The sequence below is a fragment of the Pundamilia nyererei genome, unplaced genomic scaffold, assembly GCF_000239375.1.
Source record: "Pundamilia nyererei isolate P.nyererei 1_Seehausen unplaced genomic scaffold, PunNye1.0 scaffold00146, whole genome shotgun sequence".
In the NCBI taxonomy this organism is placed as follows: Eukaryota; Metazoa; Chordata; class Actinopteri; order Cichliformes; family Cichlidae; genus Pundamilia; species Pundamilia nyererei.
In genome coordinates this window covers 1,213,680-1,228,311 of record NW_005187547.1, presented here as the reverse complement: position 1 = coordinate 1,228,311, position 14,632 = coordinate 1,213,680, and the positions used below count along the sequence as shown (strand labels likewise).

At 38.5% G+C, this 14,632-nt stretch overlaps 1 protein-coding gene across 1 annotated transcript in view; it reads left to right on the top strand.

Annotated features, from left to right (window-relative positions):
* cdkal1 (CDK5 regulatory subunit associated protein 1-like 1) overlaps positions 1-14,632 on the top strand; it is a 246,637-nt gene that overhangs the window by 164,172 nt on the left and 67,833 nt on the right. The window contains exon 11 of the mRNA XM_005744624.1: positions 12,707-12,887. Coding sequence (XP_005744681.1) covers positions 12,707-12,887 — 181 coding nt within the window. The remainder of the gene's footprint in view (positions 1-12,706; positions 12,888-14,632) is intronic.

The window sequence follows — 14,632 nt, the reverse complement described above, 5'->3', positions numbered from 1 at the left end:
AATATGAAATGATCTCCAAATGCAACAGTCACAGTTAATGTTGTTACTATTTTTTAAACCTGCATCTATAAATCTATGTAAAGAGTAATCTGAAGAAAAAAATGATTTGGGTGAATGAGATTTTCTTTTTATAATTTTTTTTTGGATGCTTTTACTTTTCACTCATTTAATTACTAAAAACTGGTGTCAAATGTTTTTTTGTAAAGGAGATGTTAGTCATCTTGTTCATTATCAGCTTATCGTCTTGAAAAGTTAGAAGCTATTTAAGGATAATAATTGACTGGCCACTTGTTTGCTGCTTTACCCAGTAACTGTAGTTTATCATTGTCATTTTTATCAATGAAATGCTTTGATGTGGGCTGAGCTCATAAGTTTCAAGGTTATCTTTCTCAGAAGGACTGAGGTCGTGTCTGAGTTACCACAGTTACTTGATTTGGTAAACAATTTATGGATTTACTTAAATCAAACAGGGTTATTTGTTTTTCTTTTTCCTCAAACACATTGTATTTAACACTAGTATGGGAAAGTACATATGCTTCCTGAGTTCAGTTTTCAGGCCCCTCTTCTATGGAACCAGCTCCCAGTTTGGATTCAGAAGACGGACACTATCTCTACTTTTAAGATTAAGCTTAAAACTTTTCTTCTTGCTAAAGTATATAGTTAGGGCTGGATCAGGTGACCCTGAATCCTCCCTTAGTTATGCTGCAATGGGCACAGGCTGCTGGGGGATCCCCATGATGCAATGAGTATTTCTTCTTCAGTCACCTTTTCACTTACTATGAGTGAATAGACTTCTCTGCATTGAGTCATTAACCTCATAGGACCTGGCGTCCACATATATGGAGATCTCATTTTGGCTTGTCTAGCCCAAAATACTAAACTTTGCTCTACAAGGGCCTTGTATCCACTCACGGGAACATTATGCTGCCACTGTTCTATCGAAATGTAAAGCAAATGTTCTCATGTGTGGATCTTATATTTCTCAGAAACAAAAATTGGGTAAAACAAAATAAAATAAAATAATTCTGTGTTTTTACATTCATAAGGTCCCAATCAGCCCAAATAGCAAAGAGAAATTAAAAATGCATGCCATGGAAGAGTTCGGGTTAATCTCTGTCTCTCTTCCACGGCATGTCTTTTATCCTGTCTTCCTTCTCTCACCCCAACCGGTCGCGGCAGATGGCCCCGCCCCTCTCTGAGCCTGGTTCTGTCAAGGGTTTCTTCCTGTTAAAAGGACGTTTTTCCTTCCCACTGTCATCAAAGTACTTGCTCATAGGGGGTCGTGTGATTGTTGGGTTTTTCTCTGTATGTATCATTGTAGGGTCTACCTTACAATATAAAGTGCCTTGAGATGACTATCGTTGCGATTTGGCGCTATATAAATAAAATTGACTTCAATTCCTACACAATATGCCAACTATGATCTGGGAATGTATAGGATTGAATTTATCTGAAGATACTGGTTTGTTCTCTTGTGTTCCTCGTAATTGTTCGTCCTCTGATTGTAAAACATCCCTTTGATTTGCTTCAATATATCATTTTACAGTCACAAATTCAGTTTGGCTTTTTAAAATATGCAAAAGCACACACAAATTATTACCTTTGAGCCAGGTATGGGCTATCAAAATCCCTAAGACATGTCTCACCGTACCAGAAGTCAGATGCTAAAAATTTATAGCTGATATGAGGAAACAGAGTCAAAAAACTGGAACCTTTTGGGCAGGGAAGAACATTAGAAATGACTTTTAAACTGCAAACACATTTGAGCCCCTAACAAACAACAGTTTGAGCTCCTAATAATGCCCTCCCAGATAGACTTTATCCACATGAAATCATGTTACTTCTTCTTCACATGCCAGCTTTTCAGTTGCCCCTACATTCTGGTCATGCAGAGCAGGTTTAAACACTTTGACTTTGTCTTGTTCTGACAGACCCTTTGGAATGCTAACAGAGTAGCACTGAGTGAGTGGAACAAAGTAGCACGGCAGTGAAATGTGGACATACAAGCAACCTCCAAACAAAACACACTAATGGAACGCCAAGTAAACCAAGCAGTAACTTGTTAACTTTCCATGTGCTTCCACACATGCACTCACTGCTGCTCAGCTGATACTGCTAAGCACATACAGGGACATAGTCATATTTCAGCATCTGACTCACCTCTCAGTTTCTTTAAGATATCAGATTTCTCTTGTTTAGTGTTTGAGTCATCCTGCCTTTGAGAACCACACAGTTTCACTCAGGGTTGTATTAGAATCTGTTTGTGTGACAGTTGAACATGTTTGAGTATTATTCTTGTTAAACGTTATCGCTGGGCAACAGGTACTGTTGATTGCTTACCAGTGACGACAGTACAACTTCTGCCGTTTGTCCACTACTTGTGTTTCTAAACTCTAGAAGAAAACTACGATTTTCAGCTCTGTAGACACCGACTGTGAAGGAAACCTTCATAAATGCCAGAAATTGTCAGAAACGGGAAAGAATGACGAGCAGAGATGGCAAACCAGGTTGTCTAGCGAAGGCGTGAATGGCTCTCATTCGAATATGCTAGGAGTAGCTCACTACAGCACTGCAGAAACAAACTAGAGTAATGTGTTGTGATTGGTTACTAGATTTTTCATTGATGGTGCGTTCCTGAAAGAGTTGGAAGTCAGTAAATCCAAGAACCTGATTAGATGACTCGGCAGGTGTTTTTATTTTTTGAAATGCAAAAAAATAAGTAGTATGCTGTATTGTTAATGATACCGGCATGGCTCTATCTGGCCAAGAACTACCCTTTTTCTGGAACGTGCTAACGCCAAGGTATCTGGAAAGCTTCATCAAATACAGGTAGATAGGTAAACGAAACACTTAAAATAGAGAAGCGTTCAGATTCATAATCATTTTATTGCAGAAACGACAAGCAAACAGCACCGAAAACAACTGTTTAAACTTAAAATAGCTTTTAAAGTGTCCGGTAATTGTGTCGAACATATTAAAATGCCTCCAGCCTAGAACTCGCCGTGAAAGGCGCCGTCTCTCCTCATCGAGAGTCCACCCTCTGCATGACTCCTGGCAGTTTGAAAATATAAGACAATCGACTCATCATCATTAATGTAGCTGAAAAATAGAAAGTCACATCTTCTGACAACACTGATGTTAAAATGAATAACTTGAATGTAATCGAATAAATGGTGGTTTTTTTTTAGTAACTCCAGGCTAAGCTGCAACTCCCGTTAAAACCACTGCATTTGGAAAACATTAAAATGTGGATGCTTTAATTGAAAATGGCAATGGCCACAGGAAACATAAAACATGAAGTAAAATATCGACTTAAATTGTTTTACTCGTGTGCAGCAGATTGCATGAGTCTGATTCTGAGTTGTGAGGACAGCACATTGATTCCTAAGCTAATACTGTAACAAACCATGAAGTTGCAGCAGACTTTGTTGCATAAAGCAAATCTATTCAACTTACAGTTTGAGTATAACACACTAAGCTTGATTTAAGTGAAGTCAATACCTTTCAGAAATTGGTGTAAAAAGTGAAGCAGCTATCAGGATTTGCTTTTATATATAATTTTTACCACAAACATGGCAGGAAATTTCCCCCCACTGCAGTTCTGTTCATGACCCAGCAATGTTTACCAAAGTTAATAAGTTAAACTTTAAACTATGTTCTCTCACACCATACCCATTTTATTTTAAGTTGTTATAAGGAGTTCAAAAATGACATTGTGATGTTAGGTAAAAACATAAATAACTTACAAGAAATTAAGTGAAATCAAATTTAATATGAGAATCCTTGACCCTAATAATGATTCCACTTAATCCTGTGCTTAAATGCTGCTCTTGCATGGTGGAAACTGAAATTAGTAGCACCTAAATCAGATTTAATGTCAGGCAATATTTACTCCAGGGAAATGCTCAGATGTCTGCAACACTGAAAGACAATCAGACTTAGATTTCCTGCAAGCTTTCACTTTATCAGGAGGCAATCCTGCGCCATATGCTCTTTCTGTACCAGGGTGCACCTGAACCTCTGAGTGATCTCTGGGGTTCACAGATGTGCTCCAGGATCACATGATGGGAGGATTCTGCAATGTCATGCTTTGTTATGTTAAGAAGACACAGGCCTCCAAGGCTGTAGTCACCCTTCTTTGCAATGTTGCTAGTGAATTGTACAATGGTACCCTAGATTCATTCTAATGTGACATGCCAAAATGATTGATGACATTAATTTGCCCCCACCCCCGTCGTGTCATTGTTAAAATAATTGAGTGACAGAAAGTGAATCAGTTAGCCTGGCCTCCGATCTCTGTAACTCTGGTTTTACTGGGCAGTTCACCTGATAAAGAGGCACAACTTTATTTTGCGGGACAGGTTTTTTCTCACTCAGGAAAACACCTACTGATGTTCATGAGCTGCAGTGCTTCTAAGCACCTTTAGCCAGCTGTTGCTGTGATTTGGTGCTATATAAATGAAATTGAATTGAACTGAATTTGCCCATAAACTGCATTTCATTGCCTTGTACTTGTGACATGTGCAATGACAATAACGTTGAATTCTATTCTATTCTGATTAAAGATTATTACAAACTGAATCATTGCTTGTTTTGCGCACCCATATCTCATGTTTGTTTGTTTTTTAACACAAAGAAATACTGAAGCTTAAAAACTGACTGTCTAGACATCGAGTCTTTATATTTTGCTGGAAATATAGGAATAATTGCAATGATTTATTGAAAGATGAGCAAATATATATGCAGAAACAAAGTCTGTGGCATGGCATATTCTCAACAAAGCCTGAACTCTCTTAGCTTTCTGGTAAGTTTAAGTAGTCTTCAGGAATAGTTCTCCAGACTTCTTAAAGGACATTCAAAGCTCTTCTTTGGATTTTGGTTTCCTTTTGTACTGTTCTCTGAGGAGGCCAATCCATGACTTGTGTTTTTTTTTGTTTTCTAGATATGCTTTTACCACATCTGCAGTGTGTTTTGCATCATGGTTATGCTGAGAAATGAAGGCTCCTCCCCCCTCTAATAATTGTTTTATGGCTAACCTTACATTAGAGCCATTTCTTCAGCAAACAGTCTTAAGTGAACAGCAGATGCATCACTTTAAGGGCCAGATGCATGTCTTTGCTGTATCCCCCCCCCCCTCCACCCCAATCAGCTTTTGCTATCTTTTAGGCCAGCCACTTCTTCTTTTCTCCTCTACCTGTTCAGTTTCTGTCAATTTTTTAAGGAACACATTACACAACACGCAGAAATATGCACCTTGTTGGTGCAAAAACAGCATTTTATGCCTGGTAATCTTAAAATTTTGTGTTTTTGTGACAGGCTGCAAGTAAAAAAGTGCCTGAGGAAGATTTGGTTCACTGTGTAGACACAACACTGGCTCGTTCCGTGACTTAGTTTCTTTTTTAATGCTTGAATGATTTATAGGTCTGCAGTTTGTGGCTTATGAGCCATTGCTCAAGACCACTTTAGAAAAAAGTACAAGAAAGTCTGGCTGCTTGGAAGCAATATATAAATAAATAGTGCCGGCTCAGTACTTTCACACAGTGTTGTTATAAGTAAATCGAGTGAAATCTTCAGTGCGAGTAACATACAATCACTCTTTACTATAAAAAGGCTGATTATTATCAATACTTAATACAGCAACTACTTGATTGAAATTTCAGTAAGCCGGTTTAAGTGAATTCCTTTTTTATCACTTTATAAATGGCACTCTTTGTCTTATTCATTCAGGTTGAATATTTCAAATTTGCTTTGGGTGAACTGCTGAGTAAAGAAGGCACCAAAGCTTACACGTGTCTACCTTTCATTTGCTTCAGGTGAGGCTTTTAAGTTCATTTATCTGATGCCAAGATCTTATCTATATCTGCAGGGTCAGGTCAGGAGAGTGGAGTGGAATGGTAAATTACATGCTACTGCTATGCCAATGAAGGCTGGATGAATATGAAATAAAGTGCAAAGGGTCAGTCCATTTAACACCTGGCTAACCAGTCGTGAGTGGGATGCCTTTGCACCGCTACCCTCCTCCAAGTCTTCAGATGTGCGCGTGGGTGTCTGTGCTGAGACGTGTTTAAAATAACTGTTTGTGTGTGTGAATGGATGGATTTGTGGTGTCTGTGTGCTCTTATTACTCCTCCCTGAGACTAATGGAATGCGTACGCGTGCGTTCTCATTACCCTTCTCCGAGACTAATGAAGTATGTGTGTGCCAGCATGTGTAAGCGAGTGTGTTAAATTGAACTGCAGTTCTGCTCTGCTGTGTTCAGACTGTTTCATTAAATGATAAAGTTTACAGATGACTCCAGCGGGATCATTATTTAGTAGGCTCGCCATTCATTCCACAGCAGCCACCTCGATCTTTATAAATGACCCGCTGCAAAGAAAGACGGAGGTTATTTTGCACCGCAGGGTTAAAGACAAATAACTTTATTATTCTTTCAGGAGACCACCAGAGCCAGCGTGTTTGCACAACCAATTTGCGCTGATATCCAAGATCAGATTTTTTTTTTTTTTTTTAATTTCAGATAGTGAGATGCTGCATAAATAAACATAAGATACATTTATTACATAGTTGTTTTTTTCATTATTTCAAAAGAAATGGTCGCATAAATTGTTGCAAATATACATTAAAACACTTGAAAAAGTTGCTCCATCTTCTACTTTTTAACCCACAAGTTAGACTGGGAGGCATCAGGGACTTGAGGAAAATAAAAGTAAACGATACAGGCTTAGAAAGTCTTTCTGATAGTTTCCTCTGGTGCCGTCTGAAACTATCACCTGTCTCATCTCATTCCGTCTGCTAACCAGTCACTCTTATTTCACTTCCCTACTCTTAATCTTGCCACAGTTTTCTCTAACCTCTTTTTCTAAAACCTTTCACATCTTCTAATCTTTAAGTTAATAGCAAATTGTGAGAATATTAAGTTATTGTTATTTTCTTTTGTCTTCTATGCCGGTGCACTCATTAAGGTCTGCTAACAGTAACCCGAGTTTATATTAGTGCCACGGTGAAGCCGTAAACCCTACTTTCGCAGCTTTGATCTGCCTCTAACTCCTGTGTTATCTGTTCAGTCACCTGGCATGTCTTCTGCTGGTATTCACAGCCCCCTCTCGCTCATCCGTGATAGTGGCAGTGGGTGAGGAAAGTAAGTGATAACCAAGCAGGCCTCTTTCTCCTTGTCTTTCCCTGTAAATTGAGCTGCTACATGACAGTGCTATTACCTCCAGCTGCCACAGCTAAATCAAACACTTAAGTGTGTGAGTGATTACCTACACTCCTCACAAGTGTCCTTATTCCTTCCTCTTTCTTAGATTCCTTCTGTCTCTTTTGCAGAAGAATCGCAGGACACAACAGAAGAGGGTGTATCCCTGCAAACGGATCGCTTGTTTCTTCAACTTAGTATATCAAGAGTTTACATTTAGTAAAGCAAAAAGTAGTAGAAACCACCTCAGGATGGAGAGAGATGTTAAGCCATATTAATACTGTGAGCTACAGTATTTCAAGCTGCTTTCTTTAAGACACCTTTTGTCCCTATGCAGCCCCACATCGTCACATTCACAGCTCAGGTTTTTATCCAACATGGCCACCTTAGCTGAAGGTGTTGTTGTCATCTGATCAAAGAATGGGCTCCCAATATTCTTCAGGCTTCCTTTAGCGTTCTTTAGTTTGATGTGACTTGTCTTGGGGACTCTAGAAGTTCATCATGTGTAGAGAGGGACATTATGTAATAGATGAGAGTCTAAAGCATTTACCGGTCTATTTTTTAGAGCTAGAATTTTCAAGTGCCCTGCTGTCTTGGACAAAAAGAGGAAAAAAACCCATGAATGATTATTTATTTTAGAGTATTGGACTGGACAGATGGATCTTAAAGCTTGAAATCCGTAGCGCAGTTCCCACTGCTCTTCCTCACATCAGCACTGCTTATGTCAGACCTGAAATTCTCCCGCAATAATTCTCAAACAGAATTTGTTTTCAGTCTCATTACAGCTGCTGCTCTCTCCCTTCCTCACACATAATTACACTTTCTAGTTAAGCTGTCAGGTTACATGTTAATGTGATTGTATGTAGGACTTGAAGTTTCTTCAAGAGATTTTTGCAAACTTTTTTGCGTTTAACAAAAAATCTGTCAAAGCTCTTAATTTACATCTCTTCTCATTGCCGTATCTCTTTCTCTTCACCTCCTGACTCTTACGCTACAGGAGCCCGACTGAGCCAAACATTATCATTTCAGAGAACACACACACACACACAGAATGCAGCACAGATGGCAGACATGGTCTCTTTCCCACACATGAATAGTTAAATATTTACCATCCCAGATTGTCTTTCTTCCAATCTCATCCTTCTTTCCTCCACCTTTTTATACCGTATACTTATTTTGTCGCTTGCTGCGTTTTGGTTTGTTTCCCGTCCCAGTGGCCGTGCCTTCATTTTGGCACAGGCCACGTTCACAGGCATCTGTTGTTCGAACATACACATATTTTAAATATCCGATGACGAGGCTCGTTCTGTGTCTATGGGGACTCGTGCACGCATGTATTGAACGTGTGAAGTCTTTAGCAAACAAAGAGTTGATGGTGAGATTTCTGAAGCTTAATTCAGCCCATCCAGGCTGATTAGGGATTAGCTGGAGATTTTAATAGTAGAGTTTAGCCTTCGTGTGATGGTTCCCTGTCCTCCTGTGCAAAACTTAACTAAAACCTAATTAATAGCTAATGGAGGCTGCTGTCTATGGGGGTGTTGTCCATTTGCCTCAGTGAAGCAGGAGCAGAAGTGACAGAGAGGAAAATACACAGACAAAGACACATGATTTTCTTCAGCAGCGCCTTTTAAGCACCTGCTGAAGTCTCACCATTAGTCATTAGAGTAGCGATTGACTCTTTCTTTTCTCTTCACATGTGTAATATATTCATAAGGTATTCATTTGCTTTCCATTATAACACATCATCCATGGTCTCGGACTTCATCAAATAGTGACCAAATTAAATGCAGGTTTTCATGCATCCTTAATATATGTTTATGGTTCATATACGGGGAGATTGTAAGTTGTCAGTAGGGGTGAAAGCGGAGGATGTTTATGCTTTATTTAAATCCTGCTGAGTTTAACATATGAAGCTTCATATTTAGACTTTGATGATGATGCTTTCACAATATATTTTTAACATACATTTATTTTTGTCTGTGTTTTGTGGCAAATAAGACCCTCTGTGGGCTTTTCTTTAATAAATATAAAATCTTTATTTAACACTTTTGTCACTCACTCACTTTTAATGCCTCAGTTATGGAAATGTCCTTTTCTGCTTTCTGTTTATCTCCTTTCCACACACACTTTTGGGGTTTTTTTTGGTAAATCTTTACTGGTTTGTCTACTGGTTTGAAAAACACGCATTTTTGAATATGTCTGAAGGTTCTCAGTCATCCAGGTCATCAGAAATCACATGATAGGGTGGGGCCAGTTTTCACAATGAGCTCACCCGAAACCCTGGCTGATTGGGACCTACACCCGCTTTCACACCTTGGCTCATGTGATTAGGTAGAGGATCATCAGGGGGTCCTTTGTCCCTCTTTGGGGGGAAACTCCCACTGGGTTTAAATCTGGGACTCCCCATCACTGACTCTTAGAACTGCAGAAGCTTCTTGAATGAGAGGTGAAACATCTTCAAGCAACTCAAAGAAGTCCAGACGCTTTTCTTTCCAAGCTCCTTAGACTACGCATTTTTAAAGCGCGCGTCCTCAAAATTCTCACAAGCAGCAGTTGTAAGAGCAGCATTAGAGCGCTACTGAATATCAGAAAGCGTTTTCTAGGCGTATAGGTGTAAAATAGAGCTTAAAAAATTCAGTGGAAGGATAGAAAACTTGCAGGCTTTATTAAGGATTCAAAGACGTATGCATGCCTCATCCGCTGTTTAAATTATGCCCGGTGTTTTGTGGCAAATGTTAATACAAGGTTAAAAAGACAAACCAGTGTTTCGGGATTTGAAGTTTGTAAAAATAGCTCTGTTCTGCACCGCTTTAATTGAAAGCGAGTTGAGCTGAAATGTAATTTTACATCTTTTCCTTGATTTTTTTTTTACTTCCCATCTTTCTTTCTTTGGGTCTATCTTTGGTTCTTTGTTTCTCACACTCTCTGTTTTTGAAAGGTGAACAATAACAAGATCCATTTCTCCTCTCTCATTTTAACAAGGACAGTATCAGTGTGGTTCTTGTTCATTAGTATCACATATCACACCTCTGTCACCCTTAGATCTGGAGGAGGCAGAGGTGTCAAAATGACACATGTGCGCACGCATATTTTTTTACCCTCTCCTTCACCGAAAGAAAAAGCCACAGAAGTCGATTCGCACTAGTTCCTGCTCTTTCCCTCAGTATTCCATTTTTCTTCTGTTATTTTGCACCCCTGGCCTGAATTGTGCATTTTTCTTCATAGCAGCAATGTGTGAGTTTCTAGTAGTATTACAAAAATGAAAAGCACCTAGTGCCTGCCTTTAACTCCTCACTGCCACCACTACCCAAGGGCAATAGCAAATTAGATATACATGCCCTCTGGAGATGCAAGAAACGTCTTTGTATTTAGAAAAAAGTGCTTGTTTGTTCATAGTGCTAATTTTATTTACCTTCCCTACCACTGCGTTAATAAAACAGCTCAGGGGACTATATGAGCAAGAGCTTTAAATAGCAGTAAATTAGTTTATTCAGTATTTCTTTTATCCTTAGAATAGATGAGCTTTTCATTTTGTGTGTGTGATTAAATCTCATGTGATGCACAGGCTTTCTTAATTGTGGCTTGTAGGCCACACTGACACAATTGGGAGGCTCATCATCAGAAAATGAAATATATATTCTCATTTTCAGGATACTTTAGCTGACTGATTGTTGTAGGAGGGTACAGGCCTTCACTAGTTAGTTATTTGAAATACTCAGTAGAACTGCAGTTTCAGAAGATTCAAGGAATCGGTTTTAATGAACGATCGGGAATTATACATTTATTCAGCCGTTTGACCATTCCTTGCACTGCGTTTTAAACGTAGCTCCACTTCTCCATATGATAGTTGTCAGGCAGATCTGAGAGGTCAAGGATGCCTGTGCCCGCAAGCTGTGATTTAATATTAATGACCAGCAGCCAATTGGAAGTCATCAATAGGTCAGAGGTTATCTTGGGGTTGCAGATGCAGGAAGTTAATGTAATTAAAGATGCATCACATTGTCGATTGCAGAGAAAGCGTCTCTTCCACTCTTAATTTCTTTGTTGAGCTGTCTTCTCTTTGTAAGGCCCTTTAATATGCCTTTGTGCGTTTTGATTTTTGTCCAAATACCTTGTGCTTTGCATGGATTTTCATCCAAACACTCCTTATAGTTGTCTTTTTCTGTGTGTGTAGCACATCTGAAAGCCTTTGTAAGAAGGAAAGTGACTGGGGAAAGAAAACAGATTGAAGGCATAAATAGTCAGAAGGCTACATGTAATGGTCTCGTGAGTTGTCTTTGACAGGGTGCTGTTACATGAGGATGCTCCTTCTGATTCCACTCTGTGCCTGTTGTACTTTGATAGAAAGCTTGTAGTCAGTGGTTTGGCTTATTTAAATATACATTTTATTTTCTGTTCTGTTTAAAACCTTTTCCAGTTTGAATTTTTACAGAAGATTCTATTGGAAGGCCAGTTTCCCAAAAAATCATTTAGATTCCTGTACTTGTAAAATGCTTTGTCTTTAGAAGAATTCTCTTGTGCTACTTTGGGCTTTTGGGCTAATTGGCTGTTAATTGGAAGAAATAGTGATAAATAATAGTAATAAATGCCTAAATGCCTTTGGGATTAGGTGTTATCACTGAAATTTGTGGTAACACATGCTGTCAGTCTCAATGGGAATGTCATGTCCTATAGGTATGCACCTTTTTCCCCTATGGAGTTCTTTTCCAAGCCACCCAACAGCTGTCAATACAAACAAAATACATGGAAGAAATCATTGCATTTATTCCCACAACATTCTACTGGCCCCGATTAATCCAATGAGCCAGCCGGTCAATAATCAAATACTAATGATCGGCAGCAGAGGTTGCTAATTAGGTTTTGATTGGCTGAATCCTCCTGAGTCCACGGGGAAAGGCACCACCCTCCTTTCATGCTGTGGTGCCTTAGATAGTTCAAAGGTGCACAGCAGCAGTGGACAAATGTCTGTGATTTCCAAACTCGGGCAGAATCTTATGTAATAAATTAGGTAGTAGTTGGCTGTCAGTGATTGTATTGTGATTTGTTTTTGTGTGTGAAACCAAAGTAAAAGTAGTTCCACAAGATGGATAATATGAACCAGTGGTCCTAAAGTGCTGTAGATTGGTTTCATAGCAAAAGTGGATCTTTTGCTGTGGATTTTTAAAAGGTAAATGTTGATAACGTGATGTTCTATGACATGGTTTTCATCTAAAGTAGTGTCCTGTAACTCTTGGTTGCACGATACAATTTGTCAATAAAGCTAGTGCGACACTTTTTGTGTTACAAAGTAGCTACCAGTATCTTTACCCAATCAGCTGAAATTGTGTAGTGTAACAAAAAAGAAGCAGGACAGACATCCATTATTTGAGAGGGATTAGTTTCCATTTCAGAGCAATAAAAATAGAGATGAATGCCTTTTTTATACACTATTTGTTTTTAAAATGATTTTCTAGGATATAGCAAAAACTTTGAAATTCCAACTAAGTGTCTCTGTCTTTCTTTCTCTTATAGAGTCCCTGGTGTAACTATTGCTACAGATATAATCTGTGGTTTTCCCGGAGAGACTGAGGAAGACTTTGAAGCAACCATAGACTTAGTGAAAGCCTATCGATTCCCTAGTCTTTTCATCAACCAGTTTTACCCCCGACCCGGTACGCCTGCCGCCAGGTTGGAGCAAGTACCAGCACATGTGGTGAGTGCAGACACGGACAGAGTTTTGATCAGATGCTCTGAAACATGCCAATTAAAGAAGCAAACTTTAGCTTATTGTTACTTAAAAATGTAAAAGCCTTTTCTATACTTGTGAAGATTTTGCATTATTTTAGTATCACTAATCCTGAGCTGTATGGAGGAGTGACTGCGAGAGAACATAAATCAAGCTAATGCGCTCCATAGACATTTATAGACATTATTTAGCTGAAAATCTTCTTAAATAATAAATTGTCTGAAGCATTTTTCTCTCGACTTCCCAGGAGATCTACATATTATTAGTAAGCGTTGTCTAACGGTGGTAACAGTCTCATCTGAACACATTATTGTTCTTTGTATAACCACCCAACTTGCGACACATCGCTTCTCTAGCTTCCTACATCTCCCCATCTGCTGCCAAATAAAACAATTAACAGCTAATAAAATCTTAATTGTTTGCAAAGGTGTGTGAGTGAGGGAGGGAGTGAGAAGCAACGCAGACTGAGCATATCACACTCAGTCACACCAACGTTTTCTTGACCTTTTCGCTCATGGATTTCTCAGCTAGATTGCTGTTTGGCGGAACTAAATTCTTATATAATGAGCTAAAGCGTTCATATGTATTATATCAATGCTAAGTAATAATGTAGTTGAACTTTATGATCACGCCGTTGATTATACACATTTTTTTCTTCATAATACACTTTAGCAATAGTACACCTTGTGATTTTTTTTTTCCACTTAAGGAACTAAAATTAACACGCGATTATTTGCAGTTGTTTGTAAAAATCTTTACTCGTGGAAAATTATTTACTATTACTAAAATATGATCCTGTTTCTAAAGTTATTGGACAAAACGTGCAACAAAATGCAACAGCTCACATTACTGAAGTGCTGACGTTTCACATGTGCTGCTTGTGTTTGTACTTCTACCTGAAATATTTTCTTTGACCTCCTTTTTCTTTAGTTTGACCTTTTACATATGCTGTACTCTATACCGTGTTGTCTTCTTTCTTGCCTTTATACTCCAATACTCTGTGCCATCAAAGTGTTGACACATCTCTTTCAAGTGGAGTGTCTTCATAAGTCATTCTCTTTTTCCCCTTTTCTCGCCTTCCTCACTTTGCTCTCTGAGGAGAAGCCGGGTGCTTCCTAGAGGGATCAATCCCCAGACACAACCACACTGCAGCTTCTATTCTTCTTTATTTCCCTCTTCGTCCCTTCTCCTCTGACCTTTATTGTCTGTGTTTGGATTATAGCACAGTCAGTCCAAGACTTCATTCAGCTTTTTGAGTTTGAAATGTGACATGTAAGAAGACCTTTAATTGTCAAATTAGCATCTTTTTGTAAGACAAGAGTTTACAAAACTGCTTCAAAATAACTCAAAACACTGTAAAATCCTAAAAACTGGACTTCACTGAACTGCAGTGCTCTGCTTTTAATACATACAGAATATGGTTTGGCATTTTGCTGAAATAAACAAGCTAACCTAATCAAGATGCTGATTGAATGTAGGGCTGTGCCATTATGGCCTAAAAGTACTATTGCAATTATTTATCATGTTTTTTTTAATTGATTTTAAGCATCAGAAATATTTTTATTGTAGTGTCAGTTAAATATAACACTGATATGTTAACATTATCGTTATCTTTATTCGTGCTGCAAATCTTTGCATCAAAATAAAATAGTTCCTACTTATTTAAATTCATAGAGTCACTTAAAATAAAGTGAAGTAAATTACAATGTAAA